This window comes from Calonectris borealis, chromosome 24 (assembly GCF_964195595.1).
Source record: "Calonectris borealis chromosome 24, bCalBor7.hap1.2, whole genome shotgun sequence".
NCBI classification, from domain to species: domain Eukaryota; kingdom Metazoa; phylum Chordata; class Aves; order Procellariiformes; family Procellariidae; genus Calonectris; species Calonectris borealis.
Window position 1 is genome coordinate 2,691,151 of NC_134335.1, and position 20,988 is coordinate 2,712,138.

Sequence of the window (20,988 nt, forward strand, 5' to 3'; positions counted from 1 at the left end):
GAGGAGATAAGGCACATGCAGTTTGAGTCATCCTTGCACTCCGCTCTTACCATTGTTGCTGAGATCAGCTGCAGGGATCCACTGGGATCTGCTGCAACCCTTGATTGGTTCTTGTATGTACAGAGCCACCAACCCTGCTTAGGAGAAATGCATCTCACTGTAGGTCTAAAGAGAAGGGTTTCTGTACTGGATACAGTGCATGGATGCTCTAATGTGCTTTGCAGTTAATTTCAGGTTATCCTTTGAACAGCTGTGTGTGGTGGTCAAACCAAATTATAATGCTGCCTGTGAATCTTTTGGTCTCTGGACATAACTCAAAGTATAGCCACCAGGAATGTAAGAAATTGTACCCTGACTCAGGGCAGAAATGTTCCTTGCCAAACCAAGGTTTAATTGACTCTAACATGTAGCCTGACATAGAGCTTGTTGCTTTGGTCTTATGGTGAACAGGTCAAGGCATGACCTGAGGCAGATGGATTTGCATCTAGTCATCTAGTGGCAAAGGCTGCAGTTAATTTTCTGAGTGTCTCTTAAAGGTACAGCTATCCACAAGCAGCATTCCTGCTGTCGGTGCTGTTTGATCATCTAACAATAGCCTGAGCTCTAGCCATATTTATAGACTATAAACTTGAATCATTATTTGCAAACAGTTGTCAGAGGAAGAGGCAAATATGATACTTGCTAAGTGATGTTTTTTGTCTTTCTCTCTGCTTTTGTCTCTTCCTTTGGACCTCATTAGTAAAGTGGTCCTTAATCAAATTGCATTTTTCTGTAAAACGCATGAAATGAGAAGAGGCTCATATTTGACAGAACTGTTATTTTGCTTGGTATGGTGTGGGGTCACCAAGCTACACACACATGCCCTTGTGAAGTCACTTTTTGGAGAGTTTTGTTAATATTTTTTAATATGTCAGAAGTTTATCTGGTAACTGTGTGTAAAATATGGAAATGGATGATTATCAGCCACCAAAATAGTGCTGGCTGTTTTATCTGTGGAAAACATGCCCTTTTTTGCAACTTCCTCATTTTAGATGTTTATTATAACAAGACCTTATCTGCCTGGTTTCATATTTTTAAAGTATTGATATAAAGACCTTAAAAACAGTTTAATCCTGAGTGATTTAATGTTATCCACAGCTTTTCTAAGCACAATTAAAGTATCGTTAAAGGTGAGATTATATGATATAGATTCTTTTAACATGAGTCTGTATATTTACTTTCGTGTATTATGCAGTCTGCTTTCACATATGCATAAGACCTGGTGTGTACAAATCTCAGACTGTGCTTCTACTACTCTGCAGAGGACAAATGTACACAGAGTGTGTTCTCATACTTGAAAATAAGGTCTTATTCCTGGCAGAAACCTGCCTAAAAACTTGATTTACCGTGCTGTTTTCTAGTAACTCTGTGATGTCAGAATTCAGGTATTTCCAGAAGAAAACTGCAACAGAGTACAGTTCCAAACACTCTCTGACATTGTCTTATGCACTGACTCAAGCCAAACTCCAGGAACTTCTCCCAGTATTTCCTGAGATTGCCTTGTACTGTAATCTTTAAGTAAATCTAAATATACGATCGGGTCCTGGCTGTCAAAGAACATAATTTGTCAGGAAGAGATTTCCTGTTGCATTACAAGCATTTATCTTAATTCTACAAATTTAAGACATTTCTAAAATGAAGTTACATTAGTTTAGGGAGAAATATGATACTGCTTTTGTAGCAGAGATATGAGAGTCCACAAATTCTTCCTGTTTTGATGTAACTGAAATGCCATTGAAGCCAGTTTCAACATTCTTCCTCACTTCATCTGGCTATATTGGGCTATGAGTTAGACTCTAGCTTACCTGTCCATCTATGAAGTATTAGCTAACAGATTGTCTGCTATTACTAAACTCTTCAATAGCAGAGAGGATATTATACTGTGTGGCTGGTAGTAAGCATTAATGCAGATATGCAAAACATGGCTAAACAATGCCCTCGTGCCCAAGAACTGAGGAGGTGGGTGCTATTTTGGAGTGCACCAATGTGGAGGTACACATTCCTTATTTCTTTCCACTCTGCTTGCTTTGGAGTTTGCTTCTTTGTGTTTTTTGGACAAATCTTTGAACTAGATGGAATACAATTAAGCATTCCTCTTCATTTGATTAATCTGGGTTTTTCCATTAAATGCAACGCTAATGGTATGTTGCAAAATGGTTCAGAAAATGGGCCTACTCCCAAGAGGTGTTTGGCATCCCTGAAAGGAGGGAATTCTTTTAATAGATTCCTGGCCAAAGAACTGACCAGATCCTGCCTTGTTCTTTTTATGGGAAGAGAAATTTGTGAGAGAAAATTTTGGGGCCACGGCAATTCAGTGATTAAACACTGAACAGGAAGATAGGTATGCCAGAACCCTAAAATCACTGTGCAGCCTCCAACAAATATTTCTGTGGGAATGAAGCTCCTAAGTCAGTGTTGCTTGTGAAAATTCATCATGATGGTCTGATTTTTGGAGGAAAGAATGTTAAGTGGTTTAAGAGGTTATGTTCATGCAATGGTGTGAATCGGTAAGATATAATGGTGCTGTTATTAATGCTAAGAACTTATTCGAACTCCTATGGCAAGCCTCTCTCAGCCTTCCTTTGGCTTTGCAAGCTATTTTGGAAGGGCCATCTCTTCTTCAGTAGGAAGTGTTGTATTTTTATAAAAACAAAACAGAAAAAAAGAGTTTATTTTTTAAATGAAGGACGTCCTCGTTTAATGAGGCTTGAAGTGTTTACAGGTGTTTCCTCATAAGTTCAAATTTAGTGGCCCCAGGGAGTTGAGATTCTCATAAGGCAGGAGCAAACACTCAAGTTTCGTATTTTAAGTGTTGCGCATTTAAAGGGCCAGGCAGCCATGGCGTGTGGGCTGGTTCAGTCTAGCTGAAGTGTACGGAGCCATGTGAAGCAGCAGAATACTGTCTTACATGAAACAAGACCATCCTTAGTGCTACAGAAGGTCAAAATCTTACTAAAAGACTCTTGTATTTTTTCTGCTGTACAACCTTTTGACCTAATTTTGCAAATCTATCGTAAAAGCCCCATGAGTGGCAGGTTCCAAGTTTGATTGTTTGTTCAAATACATTTTGGTGATATTGAGTGCCTTTTTGTGCATAATATCTTCCAGAGTTCACTGCTCTTGTAGGAACAACATAGAGCAAGGGAAAATATAGAAGTGGTTGTGGTTGGAGGATGTGATGACATCACAGGGTTCAGCGGGAACATGGGGCTTTTAAAAAGCTGAAAGAAACATCCTGACAGTCAGTTATCACATCCCCGTAAAGGAGTCAAACACACGTTAGCTATTAAAAAGCCAAGCTATCTTCATCAAAGAGAAAAAAAGACTCCGTCCTGACACAGAATATGCACTGGCAAAAATGTAAGTGAGCTCTGGTTTGTTTTTCATAACTGCGATAAAAGCTGAAGATTGTAATGAATAAGTAAGCATTAGCATAGCATGGGAGACGATACTCATGAAGAGGTGCATGGCTCGAGAGAGGCAAATGATAAAGCATGATGCTAATTTTCCAGCTGGGATATTAACACAGTGAGGCATTGCTGCTTTGTTGGCATTCATGACTATGAATCAAGTGGAAGACTATGATTCATAAAAACAATAACAGGATGCAGGTATTATATCAAAGGTTACAGTGGTTACATACCAGAAAATTTTCCTTTTTAAAAGTGAAACCTGTGAGAAATCTTATTTCTGTGCCTTTTTTGATATGTACTTTTTTCAATTAATAAAAAAGATAAGGAACAAAGCAGTTGAGGGCAATACAGTTATGACTTTACAGGAAATCAGTTTTCTTGTTTTCAAGATAATTTCACTCCTCTTGGCCCACCTTTGCTCAAATAGTTTACTGATCAAACAGGTAGGTGTTTGCTTCTTGCAAGTTTTTCATTCTCAACTGTATGGATCTGTATATGATGCTAATTTTTGCAGCTGTGCTGTCATCCTTTGCATTTCACCGTGCTGTTCTGTTAACCTGGAATAATACAATATACCTGAACGGAAGAAGATAATTTCTTGAACTTATGCCAGTGACTTATCTGATATGGAACTAACATTCATCTTCTTTATATATTAACTTGTAGGTTGTTCAGAGGTTGGTTTACTATGCATATGCCTTTCTGAGCTTATCAGCAGTTAAGTCTGTTTTCTCTTTTACACATTTCCCCTGCTTTTTTTTAGTTGAACACTTTGGAAGCTCAAATGTATATTTGCGAAATTATATTGTAGACTGTAATGTCCTGTAGCAAGAAGCTCTGACTGCTTATTCAATTGTGTTTCGATTTGTCTGACAAGTATTAAGCAGCAAGTGGGAGTACTATGGCAACACACCTTGTTTCCCGCTTTATCTTCTGCTGTTTTCAGAATCAAGATTATTAGATTCAAATCTTGAATCTAGTCTTCCATCTCAGAAGTCCATTAATGGCTTGTTTGGGTTTTTTTTTCTGCAATGGCAAAGCAATACTAACAACCTGATGGTTTAGGTAGAACAAAATTGGTAACTGAATTGGTATTTTTCCTTTGCATTTTTTCTTTGACACATGCAGTGCTTTCAAAGGTAAGCAGGAATTACAAGCCTGCATGAGAAGAGATCAAAACCTGTATCTTGATGTCAGCCATTCTGTTGATAGTTTCTAGACAAGACAACTTCTGGCCAATACCTGCCTGTCCCTCCATGCCCCGTGAGCTTCTCAAGACTTGAATCTCCTGTTATAGCAATGCTTCCTGGCTGTTTTGAAAACCTGCATGAGACATAGTAACTGCCTTGATTTGACTTCTGTTGCTGAGGAAGTCCTTTTCACACCGGTCAGATGAAGCAGCCAGTGGAGTGGCCAGGCTTCTCTCTGACTCCTGGGCTGGTTGCTAGAGCAGCCTGGCATTATGTTTACTAAGACACAAAAGGGGCTGAGGGGAAATTTCTGCAGGTGGTTGCCTGGCTGAGTCTGTGCTCGCTGTTGGCATTTGCTGTCTATGTCTGCTGCGTCGTTGCATTAGGTTAGGGTTCCTTTTTCCAACATGGAACTGTTATCTTATTAACCCTGCTTCTTTTCTATACCATTACAGTAATGAATTGTGTGCTTTGGCTTTCAAGGTAGACAGGAAGACTATTCTGATGACTGGGATGCAGGCAGCTTGGGTGCAATTGCCTGCTCTACTGGAGACCCCCTGTGCGACTGTAGGTAGATTGCTCAGGTCAGTACAGGTATTCAGGTGCCAAGTCCCAAAGGCTTTGGTGAAAGTTAGACTTCTCAGGATCTCTGTGAGTCTCCATTTGGTGCCTCTGGTGCACCTATATTTCTTGTTAGTGTGACCAGCTGTGGCCTCAAGTTTCCTGCACCATCTGGTTCAAACCACCAATGTTTGGATGTCCCAGTGCCCACATGCGAGCCATTGGCTTGCTCTAAAGTATAAATTGATGCAGAGGCAGTGTGGGTGACCAGGGAACTTGGTGTGTGCTTGCATGAGCCCTAGGCTAATGTGAGAGCATAAAAGCCCTGCTCTGCTACCTACCTAGGAAATAGGAGGAGCTTTCCTCTGCCATGCAGAGAGTTTCAGTACAATTAAAACCAAAATGAGTTGCTCGGGTATTCTGGCAAAAGGGCATCCTGGATAGATGGGCAATAAGTCTGTGGGGAGCTTCCGAGGGGTGGGTGAAGCTTTTCATCCCATATTTGGTGTAGAAACAGATGGCTCTAATCGTGGCAAGAGCCATCGGGTTTTTTTGCACACCTGTTGTACTGTCCTGCCAGACAGCCAGGTAAATGAGACCTAGGCTGACACCTAGCCATGCACTCCCAGGAACAGATATCAGGGTTTGACATTTCTCACCCTGCAAGTAAACTACTTCCCTGTAGTCTAAGCTGCTGTATTATGGAGTAACCAGTCTAGAGAGGCCTACGACCATGTACTGGGGCACATGTAAAAGAGACCTTTATCCCGCTTGGGATCTGTCAGAGACAGCAGGATGCTGCAATAACTGAGCCAGAATGAAGACAAAGGGAGGCACAAACTGAAGTGCCAGTGCAAATCAACTGGAGTCAGGCATTTAATTTCCTAAGGCTTCTTTGCAAATTTCATAGTATGGACCTGTTTTCTGGAGGAGACTGGATTAAAAAACAAGACAATTATTAAGTCCAACTCTACATGCTTAAACAGCAGGATGACTAGGGAATATGGGGATATGAGGAGGTTATGTACCATTATGTTGCCAGAGGAAGAAAGGGCAGGCTGGATGCTAAGGCATTCCTGCCTTACTGGTACAGAATTGGTTCCCCGGCTGGAGCTGCATTTGCAATTCCGGTCAAGCACAGTGCCAGCTTGAAAGCAAAGGCAGAGGCAGAAATTTTTATTCTATCTGTACCTGTGTGAAAGGAGACTACATAGAAGTCCTGGCAACCTCTTCCATCAGGACACCTTGACTTGGATTACATTGTTTTTTAGCAAAATAGGAGGTTTCAAAAGGAATGGTATCATTTCCATATATTTTCCCCAGCTCTAAAAATAAAACCCGAGAACACCAAAAAACCACCAAATAACAAAAAACTCTCCCAAACTGAAAGCCCGAGAGTGACACAAGAACTCATTTAAATAGGTGTGACCTCACCAGAGGGCATTTCTCATGGACAACTTCTGAAGGGCAGTTTCCTGTTTCTTCAGGGGACCCTTCTGCAGAAGGCCCTGCAGGAACAGAAGGCAAACTAACAGACCTTGCCCTCAGCTGCTATGGTCAGAGGCTCTTGTCCTCCAGGGAGTCTCACATGGCTGGCCCTGTGCACTGGAAATCGTTCCCTCAGGGTCACAGCACAGTGCACTTCTTTGCAGGAGTGGGGCCCAGAGCTTCCGCTCAGCAAAACCCCAGAGAGTGTCTCAGCCTGAAAGCATCCCCTCCCACGGCAGAAGCGAAGTGACTGGTCGGGGCTTCCCAGCTTTTGGCAGGATTCTGCTGAATGGAAGCAGGCCCGCTCTGCGGCTCAGCAACCCTTCAGGGATGGGAAATTTCTGATGGGCAGCACCAGCTACTTTCCTCTTACGTGTCTTTATGCAGATAGTTACCTCACGTTATATTTTGAAAACAAAATGAACGTACCTTTCATGCAAACGGTTTCTGTTATGAGAGGGTATGCAAGCAGGTTGAAATTCTGCAAGAGTTTCACATTTAGGTGATGCTTTTGGCTAGGCCAAAATGGTTTGGGCACTGAACTTCTGTTGCAGTCCAATGGGATTTCTGCACATACGGCAGACATTCAGCTATTTAGCTGTTCCACTGACTGCTTGGATTCCCATGCAACTGAGATGTGTGAATTTGCACCTTTGAAAACCTCTTCCCAAATGCTTTTTAAGTGCATAAAGCCTTTTCTGCCCACAACAGATGTGGGGCTCTGTACAGCCTTTCTGAAAGTATCAGATAATGAGACTGAGAGGTGAAACTGCAATATGCTGCACCTTGTGAGTTTTAATTTTGGTAAAACCCCACTGGGAAAGATGGATAGTATGAAAGTTGAGCCCATCCATGCTTTACAAAGCAGGTGTCAGGCTCTATGAATGACCACATAAACAATTAAATGGAAAGATCGCATTACTAAAATGGAAAGAGTATTATGGGCTGGGAAGAATTAGGACATGCGGGTGAGACTTATGGTTAATACACTTTCTGTCTATCTCAGCTTCCCCTTTGTGATATGGGTTCTCTTGTTCCGAACCGATAATTTTTAGTAGCTCTCAACACTACATGGCCAATGCATCCAACTCTTATTAGGCACTTGGAAGCTCTTGTTTCTGTTTTTGGGTTTGTTTGGTTTTTTTTATTAGAATAATCAAAGCAGCAGGGATTACTAGCCAGCCTTTCATGTTGTTTTCAAGTGTCTTCAGATCTCCCCTTGATTTTGTTTCTATCCAGGTGAAAAAATACAAAGTTAACATTTTGTTTGCCAATCTGCAACACTTTCCTTGTGTCGAAACAGAATGTAGGTTCTGCACAGTGCTCTCCTGACTTCCACTCATTTAGACCATCCAGAGGTGTGAAGGAGACCTTTTTTAAAAGGACAGTAGTCAAAAGCATACTGTGCCCCCAAGAACAGCGCGGGCAGGGTACGAGGGCACATCGATCTGCTAGAATCCAAGGCTAATTTGTTGTTTGGCAATCTTCCAACTGCAGATAAACACCTGAAATAAAGATACTGGAAATAATTCTGAAATACACTACTGTCAAATTAATATGTTTCACTGACTTTGATAGTTATAGTGCTATGTAAAAGAACAGAAAGACACCTAGTCAAATGCTGTACTAAGTTGTTGGTAAGCAAGTGAAATATTTAGTCTATTGATTAAATTATGCTCAGAACCCTCCTGAGTTCATTTCCTTATGCTGAGCAATGAACCATCACTTGGCTCTTTTGCTCATGCTCTGAGTTCTTCTGTTTATTGTAGAGCAGATTCTCTGCCCAAATGTTTGCTTAATGCTTTGCATTTAACTAAATCTTTACTGAAATACCCACCCATATTGCGACAAAGAGTATAGACAATAATCCACTCCAGTCCAGTTTTCCTTGTCAGGGTTGTCTACAAAAAATAATGGTAACACTTCAAAGGAGATTTGGGATGTGTCAGATGCGCAAAAAGAGCTGCATGTTCAGCCCTTCAAATGGGCCTTGACATGCAAACCTGGGGCCTTCAGACATATCATTTCAGATGTAAAGGCTATCGACAAGATAATGAAGTAAGCAATGGCCAAATGGAATACAGATAAACGTTTTCTGAGTTGTTTCATGATTTATCTGGCAATGCTGTACATATGTTTTGTGTCTGAGCACAGTATGGCAGATTATTAATTCTCAGGCCAGCCAGAGAATGTATTAGTGAGGTCTGGCCTAAATTAACTCATACAGGTACCAGGGACCTGGTACATACTAGCCACCCAAGCCTGTTACCACCAACACAACTCGCTAAGATGGGTCTTGGTAGAAATAACTGATTTTTTTGCTTCCAAGGGCATGAGTTGCAGATGGGTCACTTCAGAGTGTTTCACTTTTTACTGATTGATCGGATCAGTTAAAAAAGGGACACACCCTGGAGGATGCTGAGGGCCAGGGATGAAGTTGAAATGAAGAACCTTTCTCTTGAGTGGCTCCCTGTCATGTTACTATCTGGGATCTTGGACAGTTAAATGAATTTCAGTGCTTTATTTCCCTGCACTGGACTTACCACAAAGCAGAGACAAAGGAAGATCATTGTATTTTTTCACTCAGTAACATATTGAGGGCAACTGTGTAATTAGCTAGTAAATAAGGACAGGGCTCATCATCTCTGGTCATGACGGGGGAAGCCTCATTCTGTAATGTACTTTAAGCCTCCCAGCTGGATGGCTATGCTTGAGGGAGCATGGAGATCTGAACAAATATTAAACTATTTACTGCCTTGCATAAATGGGTACTGGTGGTGTAATTAGAGTCAAAGCATCCAAGCTCTGGTGGTTGCCATGAGAATGGCTGCAGTTGGATTACCTTTCCAACCTTTCCTAAATACCCCTGTGGGGACTGGCAGGTTGTTGTCGTAAGAGCAGTACAAACACAAGAAAGTCAAAAGGAATAAGGACTGTTTTTCTCCTGGTTGTATAGATTTGTAAAGTTCTGAGTTTTCAAGGGGAATCTAACTGCCTAAGGACTGCAGATCCTCCTTTGCAGGGTTTTCTAAAACCACTGAAAAGTGCTTTTGACAGTTCTATTAAAGCACTTATCCTTGGGCAGCTGAATAACCTCGAAGATCTACCAATTGGATGACCTTCCCTTGACTTTGTACAGGGATCCTGGCAGAGCTAAAAATTGGACTTGGATGTCCTTGTCTTTCCTTACTGATCCACTACTATCAGTGGTTAGGTAGGCTGGGTGCAAATGCAAGGAGAGCTCATTAAATAATTCTCATATGAAGGATTGCCTGCCTAGCTGTTAAGAGCTACACTTTATCAAAGTGCTTTTCAGAGTGATCCATGATGTACTATGGAACATCATCAATATCACAAAAGCAGCCGTTTCAGTTCTGATGTTAGCTCTGATCACATGATTCATTTCCAAAGCAGCAACAGACCCAAAATAATATTACTAGCTTTAATACTTTTAAAAAAATATTTTTCAAGGGTTCTGTATCTGAAGTCAATGTAAAGTGCAGACAACCATGATGAAATATTTAGTCCGGACATTTGCTAAACGGACATTGATGTCTTATTGTAAAAAGGTTTTGATTAGAGTCCAAGCATCCAAGTAGTGTATACAAAGCTAAGCCACTTTTTTCTTTTTATTAGCCAAAGTTCACTGTGTACAATAAAAATGTCAGCAGCTGCCTAATGTAATTTGGTCTTCAATATCCAAGCCAGAAACTCACTAGTTTGTTAATTGAAATCTAAATTTTTCTTGTAATTCAAGAGTTACTGTTTGCTTTTTGGTGTTACTGCAAATAAGAAAAAGTTTTCTATTGTGTTTCTTTTCAATTTTTTATTATACTGGAGGTGAAAGAAGAAAAGAGGAAAAATATTTACACTGTTAACACTGATCAATTGATAAGCTTATCACATGTCAGTGTGTGAGCAAAGAAATAGTAAATCTTCTGAAACAGTGACAAGTGTGTCATTTGCTGTTGCAGGCAGGTAGTCATGCAAACTCTTAAAGATTAGCAGTGTATTTCAAACTGAAAATTCACCTGATGGGAATCGTTCTGACTTGTTTGAAAGGATGAAGATTTAAACTGATCTGCAGTTCATGTGTGTGTGAAGGGCAGTGGTGCTAATATGAAGTTTAGTGATCTGAAACGTGTCACGTTTCAATAATTGCAGTCTTCCAACAGCTGTTTTGCCATTATCTTCCCTCTAATTTCACCACCAGTTAAATAAAAATGTAGAGGAAGATGCATTTTGAAGTTGCTTGGTTTAATTGTTTGGCAATGTCTTGGTATGCTTTCCCTGCCTGATCTTTTACTCAGACCAGCATTTCATGGATGTTAGTAAGAAGCAGGTATCTTTAAAAAGACTGTATCTGCATATAGATACTGTACTGACAAAAATCTGGGAATGACTAATATCATGCAAAAATGGGATACTGTTCACTGTTGCATTAGATACTGTGGACATCTCAGTTAGGTTCTCCAAAGCACAAACAACTGAAGGCCAGGGTTTATAGGATTACCACCCAACACAGTAGCCTCTTCAGCATTTTACTTGCCTTGGGCAAGGGGTCTTGTGAAGTGTGTTCCTGAAGCTCTTGTCAGCCCATGAGCTGGGGTTGGAGCTGCTCCCCAAAACCAAACAGCAAGATCCCCATTGGCTATGCCTGCTATGTTCAGCACAACTTGGACTCGTACTCAGCAGGAAAAATTGTATTTTTTCCTAGGTGAAAACCAGCTGGCAGAGGGACAACCAATGTAAAGTGATGAGTGTGTTGACCTTAACAACAACACTAATGGAGTTGTCAAATCTTCATCCAGAGTACACTGAAATTGGCAACCTTCAACCTTGTCTGTGCAGTCTGGACACTTTCAGGCTGAGCTGCAGAGCCGTCTGGAAGGAAACATCATTGTGGCCCTTCTTCTGTTGTCACTTGATAGTTAGAGCTAGTGGGACTGCTGCATTTGGTACCTTTTCCTTAGCTGTTATGTCATCCAGCCAGTTTGAAAGATTACTCAAAAGTCTTCAAGGTTTGTGCTAGGCTTTTGTTGACATTCAACAAATACAGTAAGTGATAACATTGATGAAAGGAGCCTGAGCATACACACATACCACGGATTTGTAAGGCAGCCTGACAAAAGCATTGCAATGAGCTAAAAAATATTTACACATAGAAACTATTGAAAAGCTTCCTACTGATTGGATTAGATTCCTTCTCTTCTTTCTTGACTCCTGATGTTTCACAGTGCTCCAACTTCAGAGAGCAGTTGCAAATCAAGATCCAGTGCCTATTAAGGAAGAGCATATGGCTGTTCTGTGGTCCCTGAATTGTATGAGACAAGCTAGAACACAGTGGGCACTTGAGCACTGCAGCACATGCACTGCTGTCCCTTTTATTTGTTTGAATGGAATTTGGGCATGCAGACCTTGGTGCATTTGCAGCTCATGATTTAAATAAAAATATAATTGAAACTTGGTCCAAGGCAGGCTTCATAATTTATTAAGAAACCCTGGTATAAGGAGTTGGAGACTACTAAATCCGGGTACCTCCTTTACAAGGATATTTTAATTGTCATTATTTCTCAAAATGCTTTTATTTTTGAATTATCATATTTCTTTTGCTTTATGAGGAATTGTACACTGAAGCCAAAAGTCATTTTGCTGTGGTTCATCTGTAATGCTCAGACCTGGTACACACTTGAACAGTGGAAAAGCAGCTGTGCTAGCATTATTTTTATTTCTGGAGGTCAGCTTGGGGGAACCGAAATATGTTCTGCAGACTTTGGTTTTTTTTTTTTGGTGTGTTTTTTTTTTTTGGTTACTCTGCTTACACCGGAAACCCTGAATAGGTATATTTGTCAGCTTTTACAGTAAATTTCTTCTTTCCCATCCCCCAAACCTGGAGCCAGAAACTGCCATCCTTCCCCACCCTAATTCTGCAAGGAGGCCCTTTGAAATCAGTGTGATGACTCAGGGATAAGATACTACCCAAGAGGTACAGTTCTGCCTCTCATGCAATCTATAGCAGAGCTCATATTTGCTTTGGTGGAGTTGATGTTTTCACACAGCATAAAGAACAGCAGCAATGTCTGACTCTGAAGAACTTTCCAGTAAAGTACAAATAAATAATTCCCAAATGTAAATAAATCTTTTATAAGACCAAGAAAGCACCTTTGTGATGGTCTTTATTTCAGACTTCCTGTCTAGTATTCAGCTCCTTTTCAGAATTCTCAGTACAGCTCATACCACAGCACTTTTTAGCACTGTCTATTGTTTGCACTCAGATAAATTAATACCAATTAAATTTAAAAAGCAAAATGTGAACAGTATTAAAAGCGCCTGTGGATGCCTGTATGCAGAACTAAAGTGACCTTAATTATCTTTGTTAACTGCATTTCCGAAGCCATAGGACTCCTAAGAATGCAAGTAACCCAATTTAAAGTCTCACAAAGAATGCCCACAGAAAGCAAAGATAGACCAGGCAAAGGCTGAAAAATCATCTTTTCTTCAGCTACTGTCTTAAAGCAAAGTATTTTCCCAATATGCATAAACGGTAACAAAGACAACAGTTCAACACATAAATGTTGTGCTGTTTGGTACCAAAAGTATTTATAATGGCCGATCAAGGTTTCATGATTAAATGGTATGTAGTAAGTCAGAAAGAGTTAATGGTAGATCAAAGTTGAAGGGAAAGAAGTATTTCAATTTTTTAAAAGAAATTAAAGCAGAGATGTTTATTCTGTTAAATATTTTTTGAGGTTGACTTACAATATCTGTATTTAGACTCAGTTTTTCTCCCCCTGTAACAGAAACATCTCAGTGTGCGTATAATTGCATATAATTGGGAGTGATGATCAGAAGTAAAATGATTCATCTTGTTCTGTGATGTGAAGCACAGAATGTAAATCTGAATAAATGCTTCCTGGGTGAAATAATATTTTAAGTTTAAGATTTGAGCTGGATATCCACCTTTACTTCATAAAACCAAAGGCCAGTTGCGATCCTTAGCAATGGAAACTTATCAATTAGCATATTTACAAATCAAAGTGCAGTAAAAAGGGGCAGGTAGCCACTACTGCTATCAGTGGCTTTGCAAATATCGGGCCTCCCTGAGCTTTGATATCCTATGGTTTCCTTCTGCTATCAATTGCCTCCAAATACTTCATGTAAAATATGGGCTGAAAATACTGGCTTATGAAGAACTGTGCTTCCTCTACTTCCACTTGTCGCAAGGCTTTGTTATAGGCCTTTTTAGTTGGCCAAAAGCTTTACTTTTCAAAATGGATATAAGCTCTGAGATGTGTTGTCAACATAATTTCCGCAAAGCTGTGTCACATCCCGGCTCACCAAGTTATAAACCTCCTGGCCAGGCTATGAGCAAAGCTGTATTTGGAACAGAAGCATGACTCTGGTCCAGGATGGCACTTAAGTATACTTGCCTGTTCTCAAAAGCTATGAGGTATGCATGTCAAACTAGTGATGAGTTAAATGGCTTTCCACATGAGGATGCTTTTCTAATTTGGGTTGCATTTATAGCTTGCACCTAAGTACGGAATATAATGTATTTCTCTTGAATATCTAATCTCTACTTTTTAATGTATCTACCTGGCCAGCAATTATGTTATGTCATAGGCTAGATATGTACTAACCAATCTGTATTATACACCTGCTGGATATACTCAATGTGATTTGTCCTTCAGGTAGGTGTAAATCGCTGCACTGCAGATCAATGGCACTGAAGCAACATAAAGCAGATACACGCAAATAAAGTCAAGAGGAATAAAATAAACATGCTGTTTTTGTCAGAAGCCCAAAGAAAACAGAATTTGAGGCTTAGGGATTAAGGCGGGGGGGAAAAAAGTAGAACACCACAATTAACACACTGAAACCTCATTGAAGGCAGTAGAATGAAAGGTTTCGTCTAGAGACAGTTTGAGGAAAAGCAGCATTTGTTTGTTGCCTCTCTCTATTTTTGTTTTTTGTCTACCTAGTTGGTAAGTTTTGAAGAGGGATGCCCTTTTACACCTCCCTTCAGAGTGTGTGGCTCACCACTACTACTCTCGTTTCACACGTGTATAAAATATATCCCCATAGGGAGATGGAGGTCTGTTGGCAGCCGTTGCTTTTAGCAATGGAGTATTATCCTCTGCGTAATAGCAGCAACCCCTTTTCCTTGTACTACGTGCTCCCTGGCTTTCATAAATGTCTAGAGCAGTATGCCTATTTATTCAACAAAACATGTTCATTACACCCTGTGCCTGATAGGACACAGCTTCTGCAGACCATAAAAACACCTGCCAGCGCGGCAGGGAAACCGCCAGCTCTGGCTTCCAGACCATCCCGGCTGCGAAGCCTGTGCAAGCTTTCATGCTGTGAATTATGTATGAATGCTCTTTTGCAAAAAAAAGGGGCTGAGTTTCTTGGTATTGCTGCAGCTATTTAACAGCTGGAGGGAATTGCAAGCATACTTATTTCAGGTTAGGTTGTCTTCATGATCCATCTGTGTGACCACAGCACCCAGCAGCAAAGGTAGAGAAAAGGCCTATGCCATCTGACATCACATATGAGCCAAAAGACATCATTAGCTAAGGAAGAAAATGTTTATGAGTCCAGACTCCAGCCACATTGACTAGTACAGCCTGCAGACAAGCAGGCTGCCATTGGGATTTTGGCTCTGTGCAAATGGCAGGAAAGGAAAATGTATGTCACCTGCATTTGTTTTTTTCTCAGCTTCTGCTCCGGAACAGCAGCCGCAGCCTCGGCCCTATCAAGGTGTCCGTGTCAAAGAGCCAGTGAAGGAGCTATTGAAAAGGAAACGGGGAAATGTTCATAATGCCAGTGCAACAGCAGCTACAACGGTAGGAGAAAAAACAAACAGAGGCGGAAAATTCTTCCTTAGTAGCTAAATGATTGACCAGCCCTGGCACCAGCTGGCAATACTTTGGCAATGAAAGAAATCTTTGCATCTCTAAAGCATTTTGAAGGCAATGCAGCTTCATGTTACCTGGAGATACCATTAAATATGTCTTTACTTTAGGTGGAGTGCCTTTAGGGTGCTGAGCACCTTCAATTGCCATTGACGTAACGGGAGGGTGAAAGTGCTTTGCACTTGGCAGGGTCTAATTCCTAGGAACAGAAAGTGGCTTGGAAGTTAAGCAGCTTGTTCAAGAGCACAAAAAGAGATCAGCCAGACCCATCCTTGGCTATCTGCTTCTTATTTTCAGCCTACCTCTCTCTGTCCTCCCAGGAGGAAGGAGATTGACTGGCTCCTCTCTGAAGAGGAATTCTCTCTGCAACACAAGGTTTAAATATTGTTTAAGGCCCTCTTGAGCTGAAGGGACACGTGGACTTTGACTAGGCCCGTGAACAGGGCTGGGTTTAGGTGTACTGGCTGCCAGGCTCAGTTCTCCTGGCCCTTCTGTAGAGGCAGGTGGGAACATTCAGGCACTGACATTGAAGTAGTAGCTGATAATCAGCTGATAATAGCTAATATGCTCTGTCCCTCAGTGCTTCTCAGAGGGGATTGAATTTAATGCTTATGGTCTTAATCCCTGAATATTTTTCTTCTCTCTTCTAGGTTGTTTTGCCCCATCAGCCGCTTCCTTCCTATTCACCAATGGGTAATGTTTCCCTGACTTTCCAAGTGTTTGTCAGCCGTGCTGCAGGGAAGGCTATGCTGAACTGGGCTTTAATCCTCTTCTGTTTTTTAGGCCAGCCTTGCATTGATATGGATGTTGCTGCCTCTGCCTTGCCTGTCACAGATGAAGGAGCACTCTGTTCTGGCTGGATCTCCCAGCCCTCTCCCACATCCTTACAGCCTTTAACTCAGTGGACCACTTATTCTGATTATGTGTCCCACGAAGCAGTCAGCTGTTCATACACAGCAGATATGTATGTTCAGCCTATGTGTCCCAGTTACACACTGGTTGGACCTTCATCTGTTCTGACTTATACTTCTCAACCACTGATCACCAATTTTGCAGTAAGTCAAAAATACCTAGGTATAAATGACAGCAAATTCCCCACCTTCTAGTAAGAGCCATGGGGAGTGCTGGATGTAATTAGTATAATTTATTTAATTACTATAATGTTGTGTGTCTTTGCGTCCATGCCACATAGTTGTTCTAGCAGTGGCCCTGTCTGCACTGTGCTGGACATTAATATGATTTGAGCTGGACAAAAAGTTGTGGCTGCGCTGAAATCAGGCATACTTCACTGCCATTTGTCCAGCTCTTTGCACTCCTCCAGACTTTCCACGTTATTAACACATACACTGTTCTTTGCTCTTGTCCTGGGAAACTAGTCATCTCTCATCAAGTCAGCAGCAGGGCTGCCATTGCCCTGAGTTTGTTCAAGTCTATGAACAGTTATTTACAATAGGAGAATACTGTTTGCAGCTCAAGGATAATAATGGGGAATGTCACATTTACTGTTGTCATCACTTCCAACTTGAGGAGCTGTTCTTCAGCTTGCATTTGGAATACCTGAGGAAGCAGAATTAAAGTAGCTCATTGAGAGGATGCACATTATAGTCAATAAATGCTGCTGTTTGGACAAGCACTTAGGACACAGTCCCACTGGAGATCTGAGAAGTATCCAGGGGGTTCTTCACTATTTAATTCCAAACTTTAAAAAAAAAAAAAAAAAAGTAAATGGGATTCCAAAAAACACATCCACCAGGTGAAGCAGGAAGAATGGCTTGGCAATAAATTTCTCAAAAATTGCTATTTAAAGATGTAAGGGCAAGGCCAAAATAGCGCATAAACATAGCAGAATATTTGGTTTCAGTCTGGACAAAATCTGTTTGGCTGACCCAAGGTGATTTGTTCTTCCTTAGAGGAGAAGGGCAGAGAATTCTGTTTCAATTGAACTCAAGCAGCTTATTTTCCTTTTAATGTTTCAGTTCAGCTGCTGACAATGACACACCAAATCAGCAAAGGCTCATGCCTGTGTCCTGTGGCCTTCACTGGTGAGGAAGGGCTATCATTTCAAATGTGGCTCTGCCTTGGCTGATAGGGGCTGGTCAGGATAGACTGTCGCAGAGGCCAGAATAAGCTGCCTTCAGCCTTGTGGCAGCAAAGTTGTGCCCATGCATTCAACTTGCAAGAGAGACTGTCAAGGGCGGCAGTTTTCAACACAGGGTGTAACTGTCTCATGGGCTTACAGTGAGGGTGGTAGTGGGAACAGAAAGCTAGAGGGAACTTGACATGAGTGTGAGCTACTGGCAGCAAGCACCTGGGACACCCACAGCCACTGCTCTCATGGGAGCCAGCATGGGAAAACTGTCACACTCAGTATAACTCTTTATGCAGAGAGACAGGAAAAGGGATGTTAAAAGTGAGACTGAGCATCCTTAGTCTGTTGTTTTGTGCCCTCCTCCCGCCCTGCCTGGCCAATTGCTTTTATTTTGTTTTATTTCTCTTCTATTTTAACAGCCCCGAAGCACCACTCCTGCTGTAGTGCCTCAGCTCGAGGTGACGGATCAGCAGCCACCTCTCACATACTTTCCATGGGCACAGCCCCTCTCTGCACTGCCAGCCTCCACTTTGCAGTACCAGCCAGCTTCTTCCACACTTTCCGGGCCTCAGTTTGTGCCCTTGCCGATCTCCTTTCCTGAACCAGCCCCCCAGGAGCTGGAGGATGCCAGGCGAGTCATCGGCACACTGCCCATTGAGAAGCTGCTTCTAGAAGATGAAGACAATGATACGTATGTTTTAAACCATGCTCTCTCTGTTGAAGGGCTTTAAGTTGCACATCTGGGGCCTGATCCTCACCTACTCAATATTCCACCTGGCACCACAGTGAGTTTTGAGTACAGAGGAAAAGCAGGCTGTGGGGTGGGGTGGGAACTTTACTTGCAATTTTGGTGTCCACCTCTAGCACACCATGACTTGTGTGTTGTGTGAAACTTGCTTTGTGCTGGGGCCCAGCACAAGATTTCTCTGCTGTTACAGTTCCTGCTACCTTTCCAAAGCAGGCTTTTGATACTGCATAGTTCTTGTGCTCAGCATCAGCACAAGGTGACTTTCATCCTCCAACACAGGGCATGGTCTCAAATTGACATACTATAGTGTAACCATGGCCAACTGTAGCATTTGGTGAGGGCACACTTGCCCCTAAATATTGGCAAGACCTAGTTCAATAGGACTGCTTTCCAGACCTCAGTGTAAATGCCTTGTATGTGTGTGTCTTTGCCCTATCCATAGACGAACCTCTATCTGATCTAGGCCACTAGAAAACATTTTGGGGGCCTAAATTGACATTTTTCATTCCTAAATTGAACTGCTCCTTTGGAAAATAGGAAAATGAAAAGTGTAGTTTTGTTCTACTGGTGCAGGTAGGTGCATTAGTCTGAAGACAAAAAGTCAATACAGCTGAACTAAACGCCAGTGCAGTCAGACATCCCTGTTTACAGAGCAACACAAAGTAGCCTAGCCGAAAGGTCTGAGTTCACACAAAGGTGTAACTTGAAGGTCTCACCTTGTCTGCCATTGGAAGACAGCCATGTAGGTATAGGACAGTGGTTTGGAGTCATGGTCTTTCAGCTGCAGAATGTTTTTGGACTCTAAAATCCACCTTTGAGACGGGGGGCTGATTCTCTGGCTGGCTGGTAATGCTGCATGTTCTACCAATGGGCAGATCCTGGTCCCACTGAAGTCACCGGGAGTTTTGCCTGAGTCAGGATTGCAAGACATGGCACTATATCAGGAGATCATTGAGAAGCTAGGGTCTTCCAAAATCTGGACTTCAGTCTAACAAGGAATTCACGGCTTTACTATTAGCTGGCAATACTTTTGTTTGTTCTGTAGCATTTGAGTGTGAAGTTGGTGATGTCGTGCTGAGCTAGGGAACCTTAGTGACCTCTCTCATGCCTTACTGCTATGGCAAATTTCTCTGTGCTGTAGTCTTCCAGGCTCACAGGTGCACACATTTTCTTTATAGCTTTCTGATTTTCTTTCCTGGAGAATGAGTAGCTTTACCTTTTCCTCTGATGCAACTGTAAATACTATTGTTGATGTTCAGGAGTGCCATGCCACAGGCAAATATATTTACAGGAAATATATCCCCTTCTAACCCTGTTTATTATTTTCTTAATAAACAAGGGACTCTTGGCTGGTGAACACAATTTCTCTGGGTTTTTCTGCTTTCTAAGGCCCAGGATCCTTAGGTGATTTTATTATTTGCAAGACTAACTGCGAAATAATTTATTACACTGTTTATTACCTGGTGTCCAGCAGTCCAGTTGCCACCCAGGCAATATTTCAAGTGACCTTACAGCTTATGCCTGAGTGAGGTTTGCAAGCTCAGGTTGAAAGTCTTGAGGACTTTCAAAGCATATTTTGTTATTTAATATTGACAAATCTGGAAGACATAAGCAATGGATCATGTAAGTGATCATAAAGCTCTTTGAAAATAGCAGTAGTTCAGGTGTATTGAAACTAGTGGCTTACATTTGCAGAAAAACCCAGCAAAGAAATTAATTAGAAGGAGCTTAGTTCACCACCGCTTACTCCAGTTTTAGAAGTACAAAGACGTTCAGTAGGTAAAACTGGGATAATGCAGTTGTGAATCAAGCCTGTGGTTGCTAAGATTGCTTTTAAATTTCTTTCACTCCGATGTATGTAAATTCTGTGTGTGAATATAAAGCAATGATGAACTGTTTCAGAATTTCTTTCTGGGTTGTTCTGATTAGAAAAAGACAAAATCTTTTTCAATAAAGATCTACAGTAACTTTCATATGCCTAGAGTGTTTTATTTCCTATCCAAAAGGGTAACCCAGCATTGATTTAGCAATCAATTAGTTCAATAACATATGTGCAGGCTAGAATCACAGATTAGCTGTTAGACTTTCTGCTAATTTTGCACATTAAGACAGACTAAGGAGGAACTCCATGATCCAAATATGGCCTGGAGGCACCGATTACTCAAGCAGTCCTTACTCACAGAAGCACTCCTGCAGTTCAGATGTTAGTTCAATCGCTCTTATCCTCTATTGGTATCCCTGGGGATGTGTGGGTGGGCAGCCACAGCTAATGCTGAGCTTGACTGAAAATCAGACTAGCCATAAAGTTGCATTTCTACTTCCTGAAATTGCAAGGTGTGGCTCGGGGGTACAAAATTACCTGAGGAAAGAATTGACTGCCTACCAGCTTCTGACTAAAAAGTATCCAATGGTGCTGTCTGGAGCGAAACAAACCCAGGCGCTACTGCTTGTAGGATGGTCTCCTCGTGTGTGAAGAGGTATTGCAAAGCTACCTGTGCATGCCCGGCACCCTTGCAAATAGGATTTGGGGGAATGGAAGTGG

General features: G+C 41.6%; 1 protein-coding gene across 1 annotated transcript; it reads left to right on the forward strand.

Moving 5' to 3' along the window:
* Positions 1–3,292: 3,292 nt before the first annotated feature.
* On the forward strand, positions 3,293–20,402 carry POU2AF1 (POU class 2 homeobox associating factor 1). Its single transcript, XM_075172920.1, has 5 exons — positions 3,293–3,399; positions 15,413–15,540; positions 16,260–16,302; positions 16,393–16,664; positions 18,118–20,402. Exons 1-5 carry the CDS (start codon positions 3,384–3,386, stop codon positions 18,427–18,429), a joined length of 771 nt encoding a protein of 256 aa, XP_075029021.1. The 5' UTR covers positions 3,293–3,383; the 3' UTR covers positions 18,430–20,402.
* The last annotated feature ends 586 nt before the right edge of the window (positions 20,403–20,988 follow it).